The sequence below is a fragment of the Musa acuminata genome, chromosome BXJ3-10, assembly GCF_036884655.1.
Source record: "Musa acuminata AAA Group cultivar baxijiao chromosome BXJ3-10, Cavendish_Baxijiao_AAA, whole genome shotgun sequence".
In the NCBI taxonomy this organism is placed as follows: domain Eukaryota; kingdom Viridiplantae; phylum Streptophyta; class Magnoliopsida; order Zingiberales; family Musaceae; genus Musa; species Musa acuminata.
In genome coordinates this window covers 26505310-26520911 of record NC_088358.1, presented here as the reverse complement: position 1 = coordinate 26520911, position 15602 = coordinate 26505310, and the positions used below count along the sequence as shown (strand labels likewise).

The following is a 15602-nucleotide window of genomic DNA, read 5'->3' as shown; positions in this document are numbered from 1 at the left end:
CTTTCCTGCTTTCATAAAAAACTATGCAACAATCACAGTCGTTGACTGGGCACATCTACAACAGAAAAATATATTCCAAGACTCATCTAGTGTATTTTGTGGATTACCAACTACACCAGTATGTTAAATGCAATGTACATGACAAAATTATAAACGATTGTGTCTCCAGTATTTACATTTCAAAAGCCACCAACATGCCTATGCTATTTGTTTACTACATCTAAAATCATTGTTAGCTGTAAAATGTCTTCTCCAACTTTATTAACAACAGGGCTAACATTTTAGGAAAATAAAAAAAGATTAATAACACAAAATATATAAGAATCGGTTAGAGGTAATCCTAATATGATAATCCAGTGCATTATTGCAAATCAAACAAGCTACACAACTTTATTTTTGCTACTTTAAATGGAATCCCAATAAATGGATTAAGTGTGGCATCTCATATGTTGTGGTAGAGATGCTGTACTTGTCTAATAGGTCCTGTCCACAATTTAACGTAGCAGTTATCTTAATGGTAGTTCTCAGGATGTTCACATGCCTAGAACATACATGTCTAGTGCTGAAACTGCATGGTATCACCGGCCATTACAGTTTGTAATAAGGTACTTGTGATCTCAACTAATCAAAGCTTTAAATAAACAATGAAATCACTAAATATTCCCATAATGACTCAACACCAAAGGATGCTACAATAAATAAAATCCCAATCAGAATGAATTACTCATTATGCCTGCAAACAGCGAAGCATACAAGTGTTTTCCTTGGCATCTTGCTCACTAGCATGTCAAGGTACAAGTTTCATGTGACGGTTCAGTGTTTGACCATTTAATGACACCCACTAGCATAAAATCATACCCTTCCTAGATGTGCTCTAGCAGTCATCTACCATACACATCAATTTAGTACATTCCTCTAGTTGCTATAAACAACACAATATTAGTTTAAAATGATTGGAGCACAAGATTTACAAAACCAGCTTAATATATTATGCAGGTTGATAAACTCATTAGCTTCAATGTATTGAGTATCATGAAGAACATCCAAAAAGCGACTTGTATTGGTGAATATAACTTTTGGTAAATGGGTTTCTTACCTTGGTCACCCAAGATATTGCACTCAATCTCATAAGCAGCCCTAGGAGAAAGCAGCTAAATGAAATTCTAACATCCGACATGTAAAACTAGTTGTCATTCCTCGATCAATCAAAACTGTGCTGATTTAACAAGATGCTTGTGTAACTAAATCTGAAGTCAATTTGCAAGCCCAAAACAAATAAGCTTGCAAAATTTGACAAATCAGAGATAAACAAGAAATTTAGGCTCAGTCAATATGGTAACCTACTACAAGTACAAGCTAGCAATGATCTTGATGGTTGATCATAGTTCACACTATTTTCTTGGTAAATGCACAAAACAATGTGCCCTAGAAAAACATGTAAATAGAATTAACTATTAGCATATCACTCCTAATGCATGTCATGTTATAAACTTATAATAGAACATACAATTAAACAGTTATTTCGGGTTAGCTTTTGATATAAAAAAGAAATAGTAGGCATTGGAAATAAATAAGTTCTCTTTAAATTAAAAACAGCATGGGAACCCTGAATAATAGTATCAAGAGGACGTGAACAACCCAAGCATGTACCTCACATCGAAAAGTGGATGGCCTAACAATATAAGCAAGTCATCAGGACTACCTTGCAGGAAAAATCAAGATTGAGTAGAGGCATTTCACCAAAACAAACCAGTTGTGGAACCCATCAGAGACCAGGTCACGTGAATGCTATTTTGCCCATTTCAATCACAAAGTAATAACCCTATTGAAATGACAGCAATCAGTAAAAAAGAAGGAAACCATGAGATCATTCATGCTAAATCCTGCACACATCTCCACAAGAATTATGAACAAAACATCCTTCTGAATTTACTACATATCAAAAAATTGAGTAGGATCCAAAAGTATACTTCATGTTCACTAGTGTAAAATGGTCATAAGTAGTGCTAATAAAACGAATTGTTCACTTTTATTATGGAGAGAAACGGATAAACATGCTATTCTCCATGTTCCTATCAGTCTCAGAAGTCCATAGGCTGAGTTTTAATTATGAGATATCAACAACTGACAAAAAATTGTAATATTTTCAACAAGCATCAGACAAAAAGATCAAATATCGTCAACCCTCAAAGGCAAGAATTTTCATAAAAAAATTGATTAACTATTTCCCTACAAGAAGTTTCAAGGTATCCATGCTTTGAACTTCAAAGTTTGAAAATATCTTGGAGGATTCCATCAGTACCCAATAAGCTAGGTTACATTACAACAGATACCTCGCAAGGACAAGCAAAAAAAAAAAAAAAAAAAAAAAGTGGATATTGGCCACAACAATGTTCCAGGAAATGGAAGACTAGACAAGATCAATAAATATCCATCAAAAGAATAAATTGGACCACGGTAACCAGATTCTTATAATCAATATTGAAGCATCTATGAGAACAAGCTAAAAATATCATAAAGGAGAACAAGCTAAAAACTTCAACTAATAAAAGAAGCATGGAATTTCAAGTTGAAAAAGCACCAGTTGAGAGAAACAGTCAAGCGTGCACTGGTTGCAGTCAACTGGATAAGTGAAGAATTTTGGATTCGGACACCAACTATACTGGAAGCAAACGAAATTAATTCATGAGAAATGGCAAAATAGTGGTGTCAATTGATGTGGTTAGATGCTAGGAAGAATGAAAAACGATATGAACTAATTGGGGGTCAAATATGAGCTATTAAAATCATGTGCAAGATGGATCCCGTGTAACACACTTATAGAAAGCAAAACCTGAATATCATATTCCAAGTGGTGGGAGAGTTCAGGTCTTTCTGGTGCTGTACAACATAAAGTTTCTGCCTAAAGGTTACCTAAAGCCTATAAGCAGTGGGCACAATGCAAACTGCTTCAGGTTCTCACCACTGGATGATGCGAAAGTTGGAAATTTGGTAGCCATATGATCTGTACTTGAGATGTCAACAATCGAGCTAACACAGGGATGCATCACAGTGAACAGTAGCATTTATATAATTTATATACACACTTGTCCAATTCTAGAAATACTCATAAGTTAACGTAGGTACATCAGATATAGTATCAGAATTCAGACTATTAATAAGGTGCTAAGACCTAAATTGCATGGGAAATAGACATAATACCACATTTTGGTATTCCAGGAGTTGCTGAATAGAAAAATAGATTGAGGTGCCGAAGAACCAAAAGTTTTGGAGATTGAGCTATAAGATTAGCCAGTATAAACTCATACACGTTTGAACATAAACAAGGCATATCCTCACATCTCTTAAATAACATTCATGAATAAACATGGTGATGTTTTTCGCATGTTGCAGAATATAGAACATGATCAATTCTTTCTTTCGTCTTTGATCATAGGTTAAAAATCAATATAAAGAGAAACTATCACCTCAATTTAGAGGTTAAACCAAAAAGGGTGAACCCAGTGTACGTGGCTCCACCATTGAAGGGTCCGAGTAGGATTAATGCATGCAAACTTAGCCCTACGTGTTGAGACCTTGTTTTGACTTCTGAAAATGACAACTTTTACAGATGAAATTGAAGTAGAAAAAGGAAAAAGAAGACAACTCAGTAACTGCAGAGTAGAAACTATGAATACTGCATTGAAACCTTTAATTGTTCACATATGTATACTTTCTTGCACCAACTAATGCAGGGGAAACCAGGCGATACTTTGCCGATGAGTTAGACTAACATATGGAGATAAATCATATTTTAATTAAACAGGAAGGTTTACAATATTAATTTAACAGTTTAGATACAGAGAAAAAAGGTGGTCTAGACTCTAAACAACTACATTAACAAACATGACGTTCCTATACAAGAACAAACATGCTGTTACTGAAATTTTGGTATGTGGGCTAGATAGTACTACAAAAAAAAAAAAAAATATATATATATATATATATATATGAAAATTATACCTTTCACTTCTCATTGCAGGGAAAATTCTTTAAAGCAAACAGAAGAAGCCCAATCAATATTCTCTTAGAACAAACCTGCAAAGTGCACCTATCTCTATCAATTAAATATCTGAATGCTCATCCAACGAAAGGAAAAGAGGAGAAATGCATATAAGGAACAAAAATAAAGGATTTCGGGCCCTCAAGTCCAAGGGAAATTATATCCAGAAAGAACTCACTTCATTAAGTTGAGCATGATTTTATTAGCTTGACTAAGGATTTTAATTTTGAATAATACCGCCCATACTAGGTGGTACGTACCGATCCGTCAGCAGACCGATATATGGACCACCTGCTACCGAGATGTCGCCTCCTCCTCGTCTGAGGCGACGAGGCCTCGACGACTTCTCCTCATCCGTGCGGGGAGAAGTAGTCTCGGCGACGCTGCAGGGAGAAGAAACCAGCGTCATCGAGGTGACGTTTCTTCTCCCCACGCGGGCAGAAAAACAAGGGGACGTCGCCTTTTTCTTTTAACTTATATATATATGTATGTATGTATATATATGTATGTATGTATATATATGTATGTATGTATATATATGTATGTATGTATATATATGTATGTATGTATATATATGTATGTATGTATATATATGTATGTATGTATATATATGTATGTATGTATATATATGTATGTATGTATATATATGTATGTATGTATATATATGTATGTATGTATATATATGTATGTATGTATATATATATATATATATGTATATATATATATATATCGAGCGGTACACCAGAACGTACTGCTCGATAAACCGTACCTTACTGAGCTGAGCTCAATACTCCGGTACGGTACAAAATTATAAACCTTGAGCTTGACCTTAAAAATAAGATGATTTTTTTCAAAAACAAAATTTAAACAAACTGACCTATTCCAGCCCTGGGACAAAATTATTTCAACAGCTGATTATTTATATTTCTCATATTACACTTACTCTACTTTTAAGAGAATTACGGTCCCTAATGTTCAGCATGCATCCATGCCCTGATTTGCGCTCAACCATTTATCTAGACACATCTATTAGAAAGGTCATATTACAGTTGAAAATGTGAAAAACTAATAGATATGTAACTGTTCACGACCATGTTTATCTTGGACAACCACGGCAGCCACCAACCAACCAGATCCCAACCCTAATCATTCTGAATCTACTGATGTTGAAAATCAACATTGCTGCACTTGCTATGATAAAAAAGAGAAAGAGAAGGGGAAAGAAAATGAAGCACTAGAAGTAAAAAAGAATGTCTTTAACTAAAGCAAAAAGAAAAAAAATAATGTACTTCTGAGCATGGTTCGTCTTATTGGTCCATATCAGTGTACCGATCAACCATCGATATGATATATATTGAACCGTACCGACGTATAGTACAATGGGGCATACTGACAAACCAATATGTACCGCCTATACCAGTCCCCTATTAAACCGGTACATACCAACCATACTGAACAGTACACCCATGGTCTGACGAACCTTGCTTCTAAGTAAGCTCTACGCATTCAGCTGAGATGAAGTGATATCAAAGTCTACTGACTGATTTTAGTTCCATATGAATAACTTATATCCACCTCTTTTTATTTAATACATATTAAATTACATAAACTAAAACATATAATTCAGTTTGTCCCAAATCATGGTAGAGTATCTAAATATGTTAAAATAAGAAAAGCTCAGGATAATAAGTGCACTAAGAATCAAAACAGTAACTAGTGCAAAGGAGATGGAGATGGCAAGTTTTCCAGAAAGACCTTTAAAATACAGCAGGTTGATATCCAATAGCATCCAAGATTGCATTAAGATCACTTGTCACTGCACCGGCGACATAATGCACACATACGGAAGAAGCAATAAAAATGTCACAATCAAAATTTTAACATGCCAATCCTAAATTCTAAATCACTTTATAATCATAGAATCACACTAAAAAGTTCATGGTCAAGGTTGAATTAGAATCCAACATATGCTGGCCAGAATAGTTTCCAACCGAACTGCTGAAGATATGATGAGGTATAAAAAATCATTACAAGACCTGACTTGAAGAAAAACTAAACCAATAATCACTAATACAACTAACTTCTGATGAAAGCAAATGTTATTCACATCTAATGTTCCTAACATTTATGAAGTTGTATACGATTGGAATGCTGTAAAACCCAGCTAGACTGTAATAGAGAAGCCTTTTATGATATTTCCATTAAATTTGCATTAGCATAGATCTTGCAAACCAATGGATCTTTTACAATTAACAAATTTTCAATAAATAATTAAACTAATAGAAAAAAAAATCTAATACTTATGGACTTGTGATCAATGGCTAGCAAAAATATGAGTCATCAAAATTAGTATAATAAAAAAATTGTTGAAGAAATCTTCAAGCTTCTTTGTTCTGCATATCTGATAACATTCATATGTCTTCACAGGATTTAAATTAACAAAATGTGTATGCAACTTCATTTTCTTCCCTAGCATAATGTGGTAAACAAAAAGCAATGATGAAACAAGTGGCCTCTATAGTGACAATTTCACTAAATGACTAAAAGAATTAAAATCCAGAGCCCGCTAAGTATAACCTAACTGATAGAAATGATTCTTAGTTCGCTTCCTATGTCAGACAACCTTGGCCATCAGCGTGTTAAATGTCTCAACACCTGCAACCTTTCAGCCCAGATAGCAAAGGATGAGCATTGCTATCCTAAAAATATTGAATGGCCTCAAACACTTCACTCTTAAAAATAGGCAAAACATTTAGTAGTCTTTAGATCACTCAACAGCACGTCCACTTAAAGCAAATATTGACTCACAACAAGGGCTACAGAATTGTTCTGCAATTGAAGATATAATGTTCGTAACTCCACTCCACTTAATGGTATACAAACTCTCCAAGGAGGGAAGATGGGTTCTCCGACTGAATCTTGTCCATCAGCATGTTGTATCCTAACACAATCTATCCTTGTTCAACTTCAGTTGTACTGATAAAACCTATTTTGCCAATCATCCCCACTTATCAAAATCAACTTCCCCAGTTATTAAGTTTGTAACAGAGATCAAAGATCAATTGAAGTGGCACAGAATAAATCTGTTTTGCAATATGACTTCATAGTCCTGGTTCCAACAATCTTTAAAGTTAAACTATTTTATAGACCAACATGAACTTTTTCATTAGAAAAGTACAAGAATTAGGTCCACCAGAGACCTCTTTTACTTCCACTTGACCAAAGAAAAGCAAACCTTCACTCTACAGTCAAAAAATCTTCATCATGCCAGCAAATCAAGATGAATACTGACACAAACACCACAAATAATGAAAGAAAGATCAATGTTAGGAAGATCCAATGAATAAAAAATGATGATCAAGACAAATAAAAGCATCAGAACATGTATCCCTAACCATCTATATATTACTAATTATGGAAACCCAGGAACCATTATCAGTTAAAAATACAAAAACTATAATTTCTCACCACCATTCTTTCATCCTACCAAAACCTATTACCGCACTAAATATTTCAGTGTAACATTCAAAATATCATACTACTTTTACTGTTAATACATGCAATATCCATAAAAAAATACAAACACATGCTTATTATCTTCCCAATAGAGTTCAGAACAACCAAATTTAAATTCTGCTCATACAAAGATTTTTTTTTTATATTCTTTGTTTCTTTTCAGGATAAACTAACTCCTTCAGCTAATTGTGAATCCTCTCCAGAAATACTAGTATCTGCAAAATTCAAGGAAAGAAACTAGTATTGTTTGACTGGAATATGATCCTTTGGTCTCTCTAATATGAAAACATTTTCTTCCTTTCTTGAAGCTTCTTGATTGGCTGAGGCCAAAATAAAGTGCTGAATGCCAAAAAATCGTGGATTAGATATTTGACAATCCAAGCTCCAAATCAAAACAACATTAGAACAGCAACATATGATGCATGTCCATGAGATGAAGCATCAAAAGTACCTACTACAAATGAAGGAATCTTAGTGTGAAAACAAGAAAGATCAAGTACGGAAAGACAGAACATCACCTCAAGATTTGGTAGATTCTAAAGGAACAGTTTCACTCAGTACAAACGCATGGATGAGGCTTTGTGCAGCATGGGTCTGCTCTGGTGTTCCAGATATAATGATCACCGTCTCTGTAGCCTCTGGTCTGGGTTCAGTAATGATAATTTTGGCTTCTGAGATCTGAAAATGGGGGGAAAATGCACATTAAGGTGAACAAATCAGTTTAATGTGCAACAACATAATTATCAAACAAACCTCACGGATCCGCTTTAGACAGCCTCCATCTTCACCATATATGGACGGTACAAGAGATCGAGGAACAAAAACATCTACACTTGTAATAGGGGCCGGCTGGCTTCCACTGCATAAAAGCCAACAGAAATAAAGAAATTTCAGCTTTTCATGAATGATTGCCGTGATACCAAAAGAAGTTAGTGGAAAAACAGACCTAGCAAATCTACCCTTCCTTCTTTGTGGATCTCCTGGGTAATCAGGCAAAAGCATGGGACCACCAACATCCCTCATACCCTAAATTGATTAACAAAAATTGAAGAATGATTTAGAACAGAAAAAAAAAAAAATAGTTAAAAAAAGAACATGTTAAAAAGCAAGTTCTATTTCAGCAAACTTAACTGAGATAAATATGCTTACCATTTCTTATTATCAACAAATGAAACTCAAAAATAAATAACAAGGAAAGATTAAATTTAGCTTTTAAGAGCAGCATTATGCCACAAGAAAAGTCAAGAGTACACCAGAACAAAATGAAACCTCATCATTGCACAAATAAAAACAGCATTACACCAAAAGCTAGACTTCTAAAAGAACTTTAATATGCCTAAACTTCACTTAATATCCACCAGAAGATGAGGCCAAAAAACTGAACCCACATAACTAATCATGCCAGGACACCATATACCGATATTATGCAATTATTTTACAGTGTTGAGAATCTTTATGTCCATATGAATACCCAAATTTCAACCCCCACCTTCCAAACAAACAATTCTCATTAGAACTTGAGAATTGTAAATATTATACTAGTTAATCTAGCAGGGCATGAAATGAAATAGAAAGCCAACTCATAATGAAACAAAACTTGCTCCTTATCACCTTGCACATGATTTCAGAACAAAAATCCAATTGACTTAAGAAAGTTACACAGAACTAAAGGCAAACAGAAATCATCAGCCAACAGTCTTGGATTAATGAAACTGACTGACAGCAATAGTATGTTTAACCAAACAAATAAATAGATCATATGCTTCTGCATTTCACAATATACCATCCGTACCACTAATCCAGGCAAACCAGGTACGTGGACCACTTTTTCAGCTAAAACATGTGAGTTTTCTGGTCTATTTTGCTCCTTACCAACGAATCATAACAAGTTTTAAACAGTATCATCTTAAAATAAAAAAGTTCATGCTTAATTAAATACACGAGACAAATGACTGTTCTATCTATACCATCCCAACAGTGAGCATCAACCTTGAGCTTCGCTTAGGGTTTCAAACAACCCAGACACCATGGTAGCTCCCCATACCAGTACTATTTCGTTTTCTTCTTTTCCAATTGGACCTGTACCAGTAGGCACAGGTGAGTGCCAACACATGGCACTAACACTACCGAACAAGTCCTCCCAAGAACCACTATAAATACTGGACTGAGATTTGGGACATAGAATATGTGAGATATGATAAGAGACAAATACAAGCCTTCTAAAAACAAAAGAACACTATAATTCAAACAACTATTTGTAGCGTCATATTATAACTCCATATTTGTTAAGCCTACAAAATCAACTCATATCTTGGAGCCAGTTACATTACCCCAATCAAGCTTTCATATCGCTATTTACATACTATTTGTACCCAAACAGCTATTACTAGAATAGATGAAGGTATTACAGCAAGTGTTGCGGCATGTATGACAAACAGATGTGTAGAATGGTGCACACTTCAAGCCATGTTGGTATATCACTTCACTGTACTACCTGGGCCGGTATATTGCAAGGCATTATATATACAATATATGTTTTCTACATTACAAGCCAAAGTCTGACTGGAAAAAGCACTGCAACCTGCACTTCTTATTGACTAGCAGAAAGTAACCAAATAAAAGCAACCACAGAATGGTTATCAATTATTCTCAAAAATACTTCATAACATGAGTCATTAGTTCTAAAAACAAGTATTAGCCTCTCTAAGCTGCAAACTACATGTAAGAAAATTACCATTTCTGTAATATCAATAAAAATAACACAGAAAACATGATACCTGAGGTGGCCATGATGCAGGTCTCTCAACACCGAGAGGAATACCCGAACCATGAACTGGATGAGCAAAGACAGATCTTTCTTCAAAGGGGTGACCAACAGGATCTTTCTGAAATGGTGGCAAATAAGGATGCAACCTGGGAGGTGAAGACTCCCTCCTTCCCATGTAAAAACCATATGGAGGTAATTGCTCAACAAAAGCAGGAGGCATGTTGGGATTCATAGCGGGTAATTTATCACGGAAAACATGAAGCTTCAGTCTAGCAGTTATTTGCAACAAAGCTTCCTGAACTGCTCCAAATTCACCAGATATCTATAAAGAATCCAAATGTCATGTTGTTGTGATGAACAAAATTTAGCAAAAACAAAGACATTTTGCAAAAACAGAAAGAGGCAGAGGCAAAGCCCAAACCAAATAATTTAGATAGAAACTGCCAGGAGAAAGGATGCAGCAGCCATATATTCACACAATAGTAACCCAAAACATACCTGAACCACCTCATCATTTTCCAGTACGCCCCTGGGGATCTGTTCTCTACCCAAGATGCGAATATGAGCTCCAGAAAGCTTTCTCATTTCTGCTATTATAGAACCACCTTTGCCAAGAAGGCAACCAGTTTGGTTGGAAGCAACAAGAAGCCTAGACAAGACAGTGCTCTCTTTCGTATCAGGTACAGCCATTACTAGTCTATGTTGCACACGAAGAACTGCATCCTGCACTGGCGCTATCCTATCACTTGGAAGCTACAAACACCATCATCAGATTAGGAGACCTAGCATTATCCTTCATCACACTATTAAATAGAAAATGACTAAGCATGACGAACTTAAAAATACAACCTCCTCTTGACATAGTTCCCATCCTAAATATAATAGAATATAGATAGAATAGCCAAAAATAAATAGGCTACACTAACAGAAAATTCTGAAGTGCTATATGAAGCCATGAAATCAAGGTCTCAAATGTTGCAGCAACTACAAGGAGTCAGAAGGAAGGAGGGAGGGGGAAAGAAGCATACTGCAAGACCAGATATCACTATAATACGATCCTCTGACTCAGGAGTTGTCTCTAGAACTTTGATCTCACAGCCAGTGTCATTTTTAAGACCTTTGACAATGTTCCCTCCCTTTCCTATCACACTTCCAACCTTGTCATTGGAACACAATAACCTGTAAGTTATTGGCTCTGGAGAAACTTGGGGTTGCAGAAGAGGTCCACTTTCATGAAATTTAGGAAAAGGTGGACCAATGCCTGGATGAAAGTCCGTGATGTCATGAGGCCTGTTTGAGAAAGGTGGTACTTGAGGGGGATAATGAAAATTTGGTGGTGGAAGGCCTTCTGCCCTAGGAATAGAAGCAAATGGATCAGACGATGGACCAGAAGAACCCAATGACGGGAACAAATCATGTTCTCGTGGTGGATTATCCAAAAGCTGCTGAGCAACTAAATGAAGTGCTTTCTTCACTGATTCAACCCCTCCTGTTACCTGCAAAATGATGAGACAAAGTTTCATCAATTATCCATTAATTGCCATGCTAAGCTTCTCTTCAATACCTAGACTTGGTGAATACAAAATAAACAAGGTAAAAGAAATCATGACACTAAGAAAGAGACAGTACATGATACTGGAAAAGGAGACAAACAAAATTTGAACAATGACAAAGACAGATAGAAATACATCTGATTTTCTGCAGAAATAATTAACATTCCAAATCTGACAAAATAACATAATAAACAACTGCTAAATATTACCAAAAATAATCTTTACCTGGACAATTTCATCCTGTTGGGAAGCACACAACGGAAGTTTATCTCTAGGAAGTATCCGAATCTGGGCCCCACTATCAGCTGACATTTGCTTGATTACACTCCCACCCTTTCCAAGGACACAACCCACCTGGCCAGACAGAACTAATAATCTTGCAGAAACAGTGGAATGCTTCTTATTAGTGTCATCTTCATCATCATTTTCTGATTCACCTTCAATTAATCTCTCAAAAACAAGTACGAGTGCCTTCACTGCTGATGATGGTACTCCATCTAATTTTGAACTATCTGCAGCAGCAGAATCCTCTGCCCCTTCAATATTATCAGTATTTTCCTTGGCACTCTCAACACCATCAACAGCACCAGCACCTTCAACATCTTCTTTACTATGTTTGCTGCCAAGTTCGGCATCTTTCTCCAACCCAGTGATTACAATAACTCTCTCGTCGCATCCAGGAACAGTTTCTTCAAGTCTAATTTTTGCACCAGTCTGGTGGCGTATCCTTGCTACAATACCTCCACCTTTACCAATCACACTTCCAGATTTTGAAGCAGGACAGAGTATTCGGAAGATAATAGCCCCTAGGGGCACTTTCACCTGATTCTGCAGTGTTATAGAAGGTCCAGTCTTTTTCCACTTACCCCTCCCAGTGTGCTCCAAGGGATTTTGTTCAAAAGGACGCTTGGATGGTAGCAATGGAAATGCCATCTGCTTCTCAGCCTCTGATCCACCAGAAGAAAGACTAATATGAAAACAAGTTGCAACAATTTAAATTCAAAGGAAAAAAAACATTCTAAATAATAGCAGAACACCATAAAGCATTGAGCACAGAGAAGACAAAGAGCTAGATGAATTAAGCAGGATATCTAACAGAATCTTATTTCCTTAGAACTAGTTAAATTTTTTATCTTGTTTTGATTGGGTTAGATTGATTTAGACTTTCAACCACATACTTATATCATCCTTGTCAAAATACCATGCAAGAGTCACAAAGCAAGTCAAATTTGAATCATGGAAAAATAGTGGCACCATTAAGCAGCAATATATAAGAGCCAGCACATGTAAACACTCTTAAGTCAGGTGAATTTCATCTGAAATATAAAAGTTTCAGACTTTAAAGCCACCTAGTGGTCACCATGCAACGATATGGCATCTTAAAAATTGATTGATAAACTAAACGAATTATTCTATTAATTTATTTCATGAAAATTTGTCATAAAACGTGGAATTATGTTTCACTTGATCATATACAACAGTCAGTAACAAGTGACAGTTGTACTGGTCATGATTCAACGTTTTCATGCATCAGTTATGCAACCTTTTATTCCCAAAGCTGGTGCCAAAAGCAAAGCATAGAAAAATAAAAGGGAGTAGCCAGATAATCCCCTGCATATTTGATAGGAAAGGAATGCAACACCCCTACTATCAGTTGTTTGTTGGGAGTTGCAGAGACAGGATTATTATGGTGAGGCCTCTTCAAAGGTATACATGGTATAATGATGCCTTTGCATGACACCAAACAAGTCAAAATTTTGACTGAACAAGTAACTGACAGAAACTTCCAGAAACAAATGAACCATAAAGCAAGTCAATGATGAGATGTACAATAAACTCAAACACATGAAATGAGAATCTACAAGAGCAAGCAAATCAGCAGGCACTACTTTGGAAGCTTTTTAAAAACTTGCTGCACCTTATATCTAGAACAAACCTTGCCACAAAAATTGTTTTCAGAGTGCCCCACATCTTGTAAACAAGTAACGATCTCAATATCTCATTGGTGTTCTTGCCCACTAATCACCTACAACACCATAGACATTTATTCAGCTGAACAGAGACAAAACCTGGTCCTAGATAGACACAACCAAAGAGTGTTGTGCTAGTCAACATTGGATGGCACAGGCCAAACCATGCTGAACCATGTCAACTGTATGAACACATGGCCAGGCAAATTTTTAACTTGTGTCAACCAGCACAGATGTGTCAACATCACCATGTGCCACACGTAATGCAAGAAAGCTTCTCTTACATCCCCGTTCACAAAATGAATAATTAATGGATGCATGCACCAAAAAAACTTTATTTTTCCTCAACATGCAAGACAGCTGTACCTAACAGAGTACTTTCTTCTTAAGACTACACCACAAAAATGTTTTAATCTGTCTGACATAACACTCTTCATGTCTTACACCGATTAGCTATCTGACTGAAAAACCACCTGCCAAAAACCAACCAGTCGTCCTTCATGAAAGACTCCTTTTGCTTCAACTCAAGAATTCAGATGCTACAATAAGCTCTTAAGTACTGTAGTAAGATGGTTAAAATTTTAACTATGTCCACACCAAAAAAATGTGTAGTGAGGTGTCCCTAGAGTAAGTGAAAAGATAACTCTGTCCACTCAATTGATTAGATCATGAAAATCATCAGCATTAAGAGAGAATATGATGCTTTATTGGTACTGAGGACAACTGGATGTCATATTTATGTAGAATTGTGAAAACCAAGATGCCTTTCATAGCAAGACTCTCAATGAACCATGCCCACCTCCACAAACTACAAATATTCCCACTATTTCAAGTAAATTCTTTGCCAAAATTCACTCGATATAAAATAATAATGGCATACGAAGACGCGAGGCTCTTGCCAAAGCAAGGTCCGATGAGGATAAACATATGCAACCTTACACCCACAAGCAGGGAGGTCCGCCCTTACGCATTAATATACCAAATCCTACAATATCCTTCTTAATCAATTGATCATCATCAACCAGTCGCTCAAAAACACTCTAACTGAGCTGGGAGAATGCGAGCTGTTAAACGTCTAGCCCATCAAGTAGGATTTATTCTCCCTTTTTAATGAATCTAAATTGCCTTGCGATACATCCTGAAACTTTGCTACATATCAAGAAATCTTACTCCAGTTCAAAATCCATGAATGGATTTAAATGGAGATTACAAGCGTCTCTAATAACAAAAACATCCCGCGATCGGGTGAAGCAAATTTCCTTAAAATTCCTCCGATATTCGCCGACAAAGAATCTATTTGGCATTCTCGAGAAATCAGACCGTCTTACCGTCTTGTTGATCGGGAACATAACTAACATCGAGCCCTAACCTCGAATGAGCAGAATAGCGAAAATATCAGAAGCGCCCAAACCCTAGTATCCGGCAGAGTCTCAAGAAAGCTGATTTGGTACGCGAGAGAGAGACGAGGGGAAACCGAAGAAGAAGAAGAACAAACGAATTCCTGCCTTTGATGATCGAGGCGGCCGCTTCTTCTCCGCAGAGACCGTCGGAGTGAAACCAACCTAACGAGCCGCGCGACGCGCTTTCGTGAGCCGCACGGAACCCGCGACTACAAACACTGACGGGAAAGTACTTGCGATCGCAGATGGACCGTGCGGTGACGCGAGACACTGATAACTATTTTTACTTTCCGACGTGGCAAATCCTGAGAGGCTGGCAGTGCGCGTTCGAACGCCCATCGCATCAACTTCAGA

The 15602-nt window shown here is 36.5% G+C and overlaps 1 protein-coding gene across 8 annotated transcripts; it reads right to left on the bottom strand.

Moving 5' to 3' along the window:
- Window positions 1-1567: 1567 nt before the first annotated feature.
- LOC135651989 (KH domain-containing protein HEN4-like) lies at window positions 1568-15480 on the bottom strand. 8 transcript variants are annotated; one of them, XM_065172699.1, is made up of 11 exons: window positions 15354-15458; window positions 12104-12845; window positions 11354-11821; window positions 10824-11078; window positions 10336-10647; window positions 8505-8584; window positions 8312-8417; window positions 8077-8236; window positions 5798-5858; window positions 4003-4077; window positions 1568-1822 (listed from the first exon to the last, which is right to left on the bottom strand). In XM_065172699.1, the coding sequence occupies exons 2-8, from the start codon at window positions 12809-12811 to the stop codon at window positions 8078-8080; spliced, it is 2088 nt and encodes a 695-aa protein (XP_065028771.1). In that variant the 5' UTR covers window positions 12812-12845; window positions 15354-15458; the 3' UTR covers window positions 1568-1822; window positions 4003-4077; window positions 5798-5858; window position 8077. The 8 variants fall into 8 exon arrangements, with proteins under 8 accessions (XP_065028771.1, XP_065028776.1, XP_065028772.1 ...); XM_065172704.1 differs by having other exon boundaries at window positions 12104-12825; window positions 15354-15429; XM_065172700.1 differs by having other exon boundaries at window positions 12104-12825; window positions 15218-15356.
- Window positions 15481-15602: the final 122 nt, after the last annotated feature.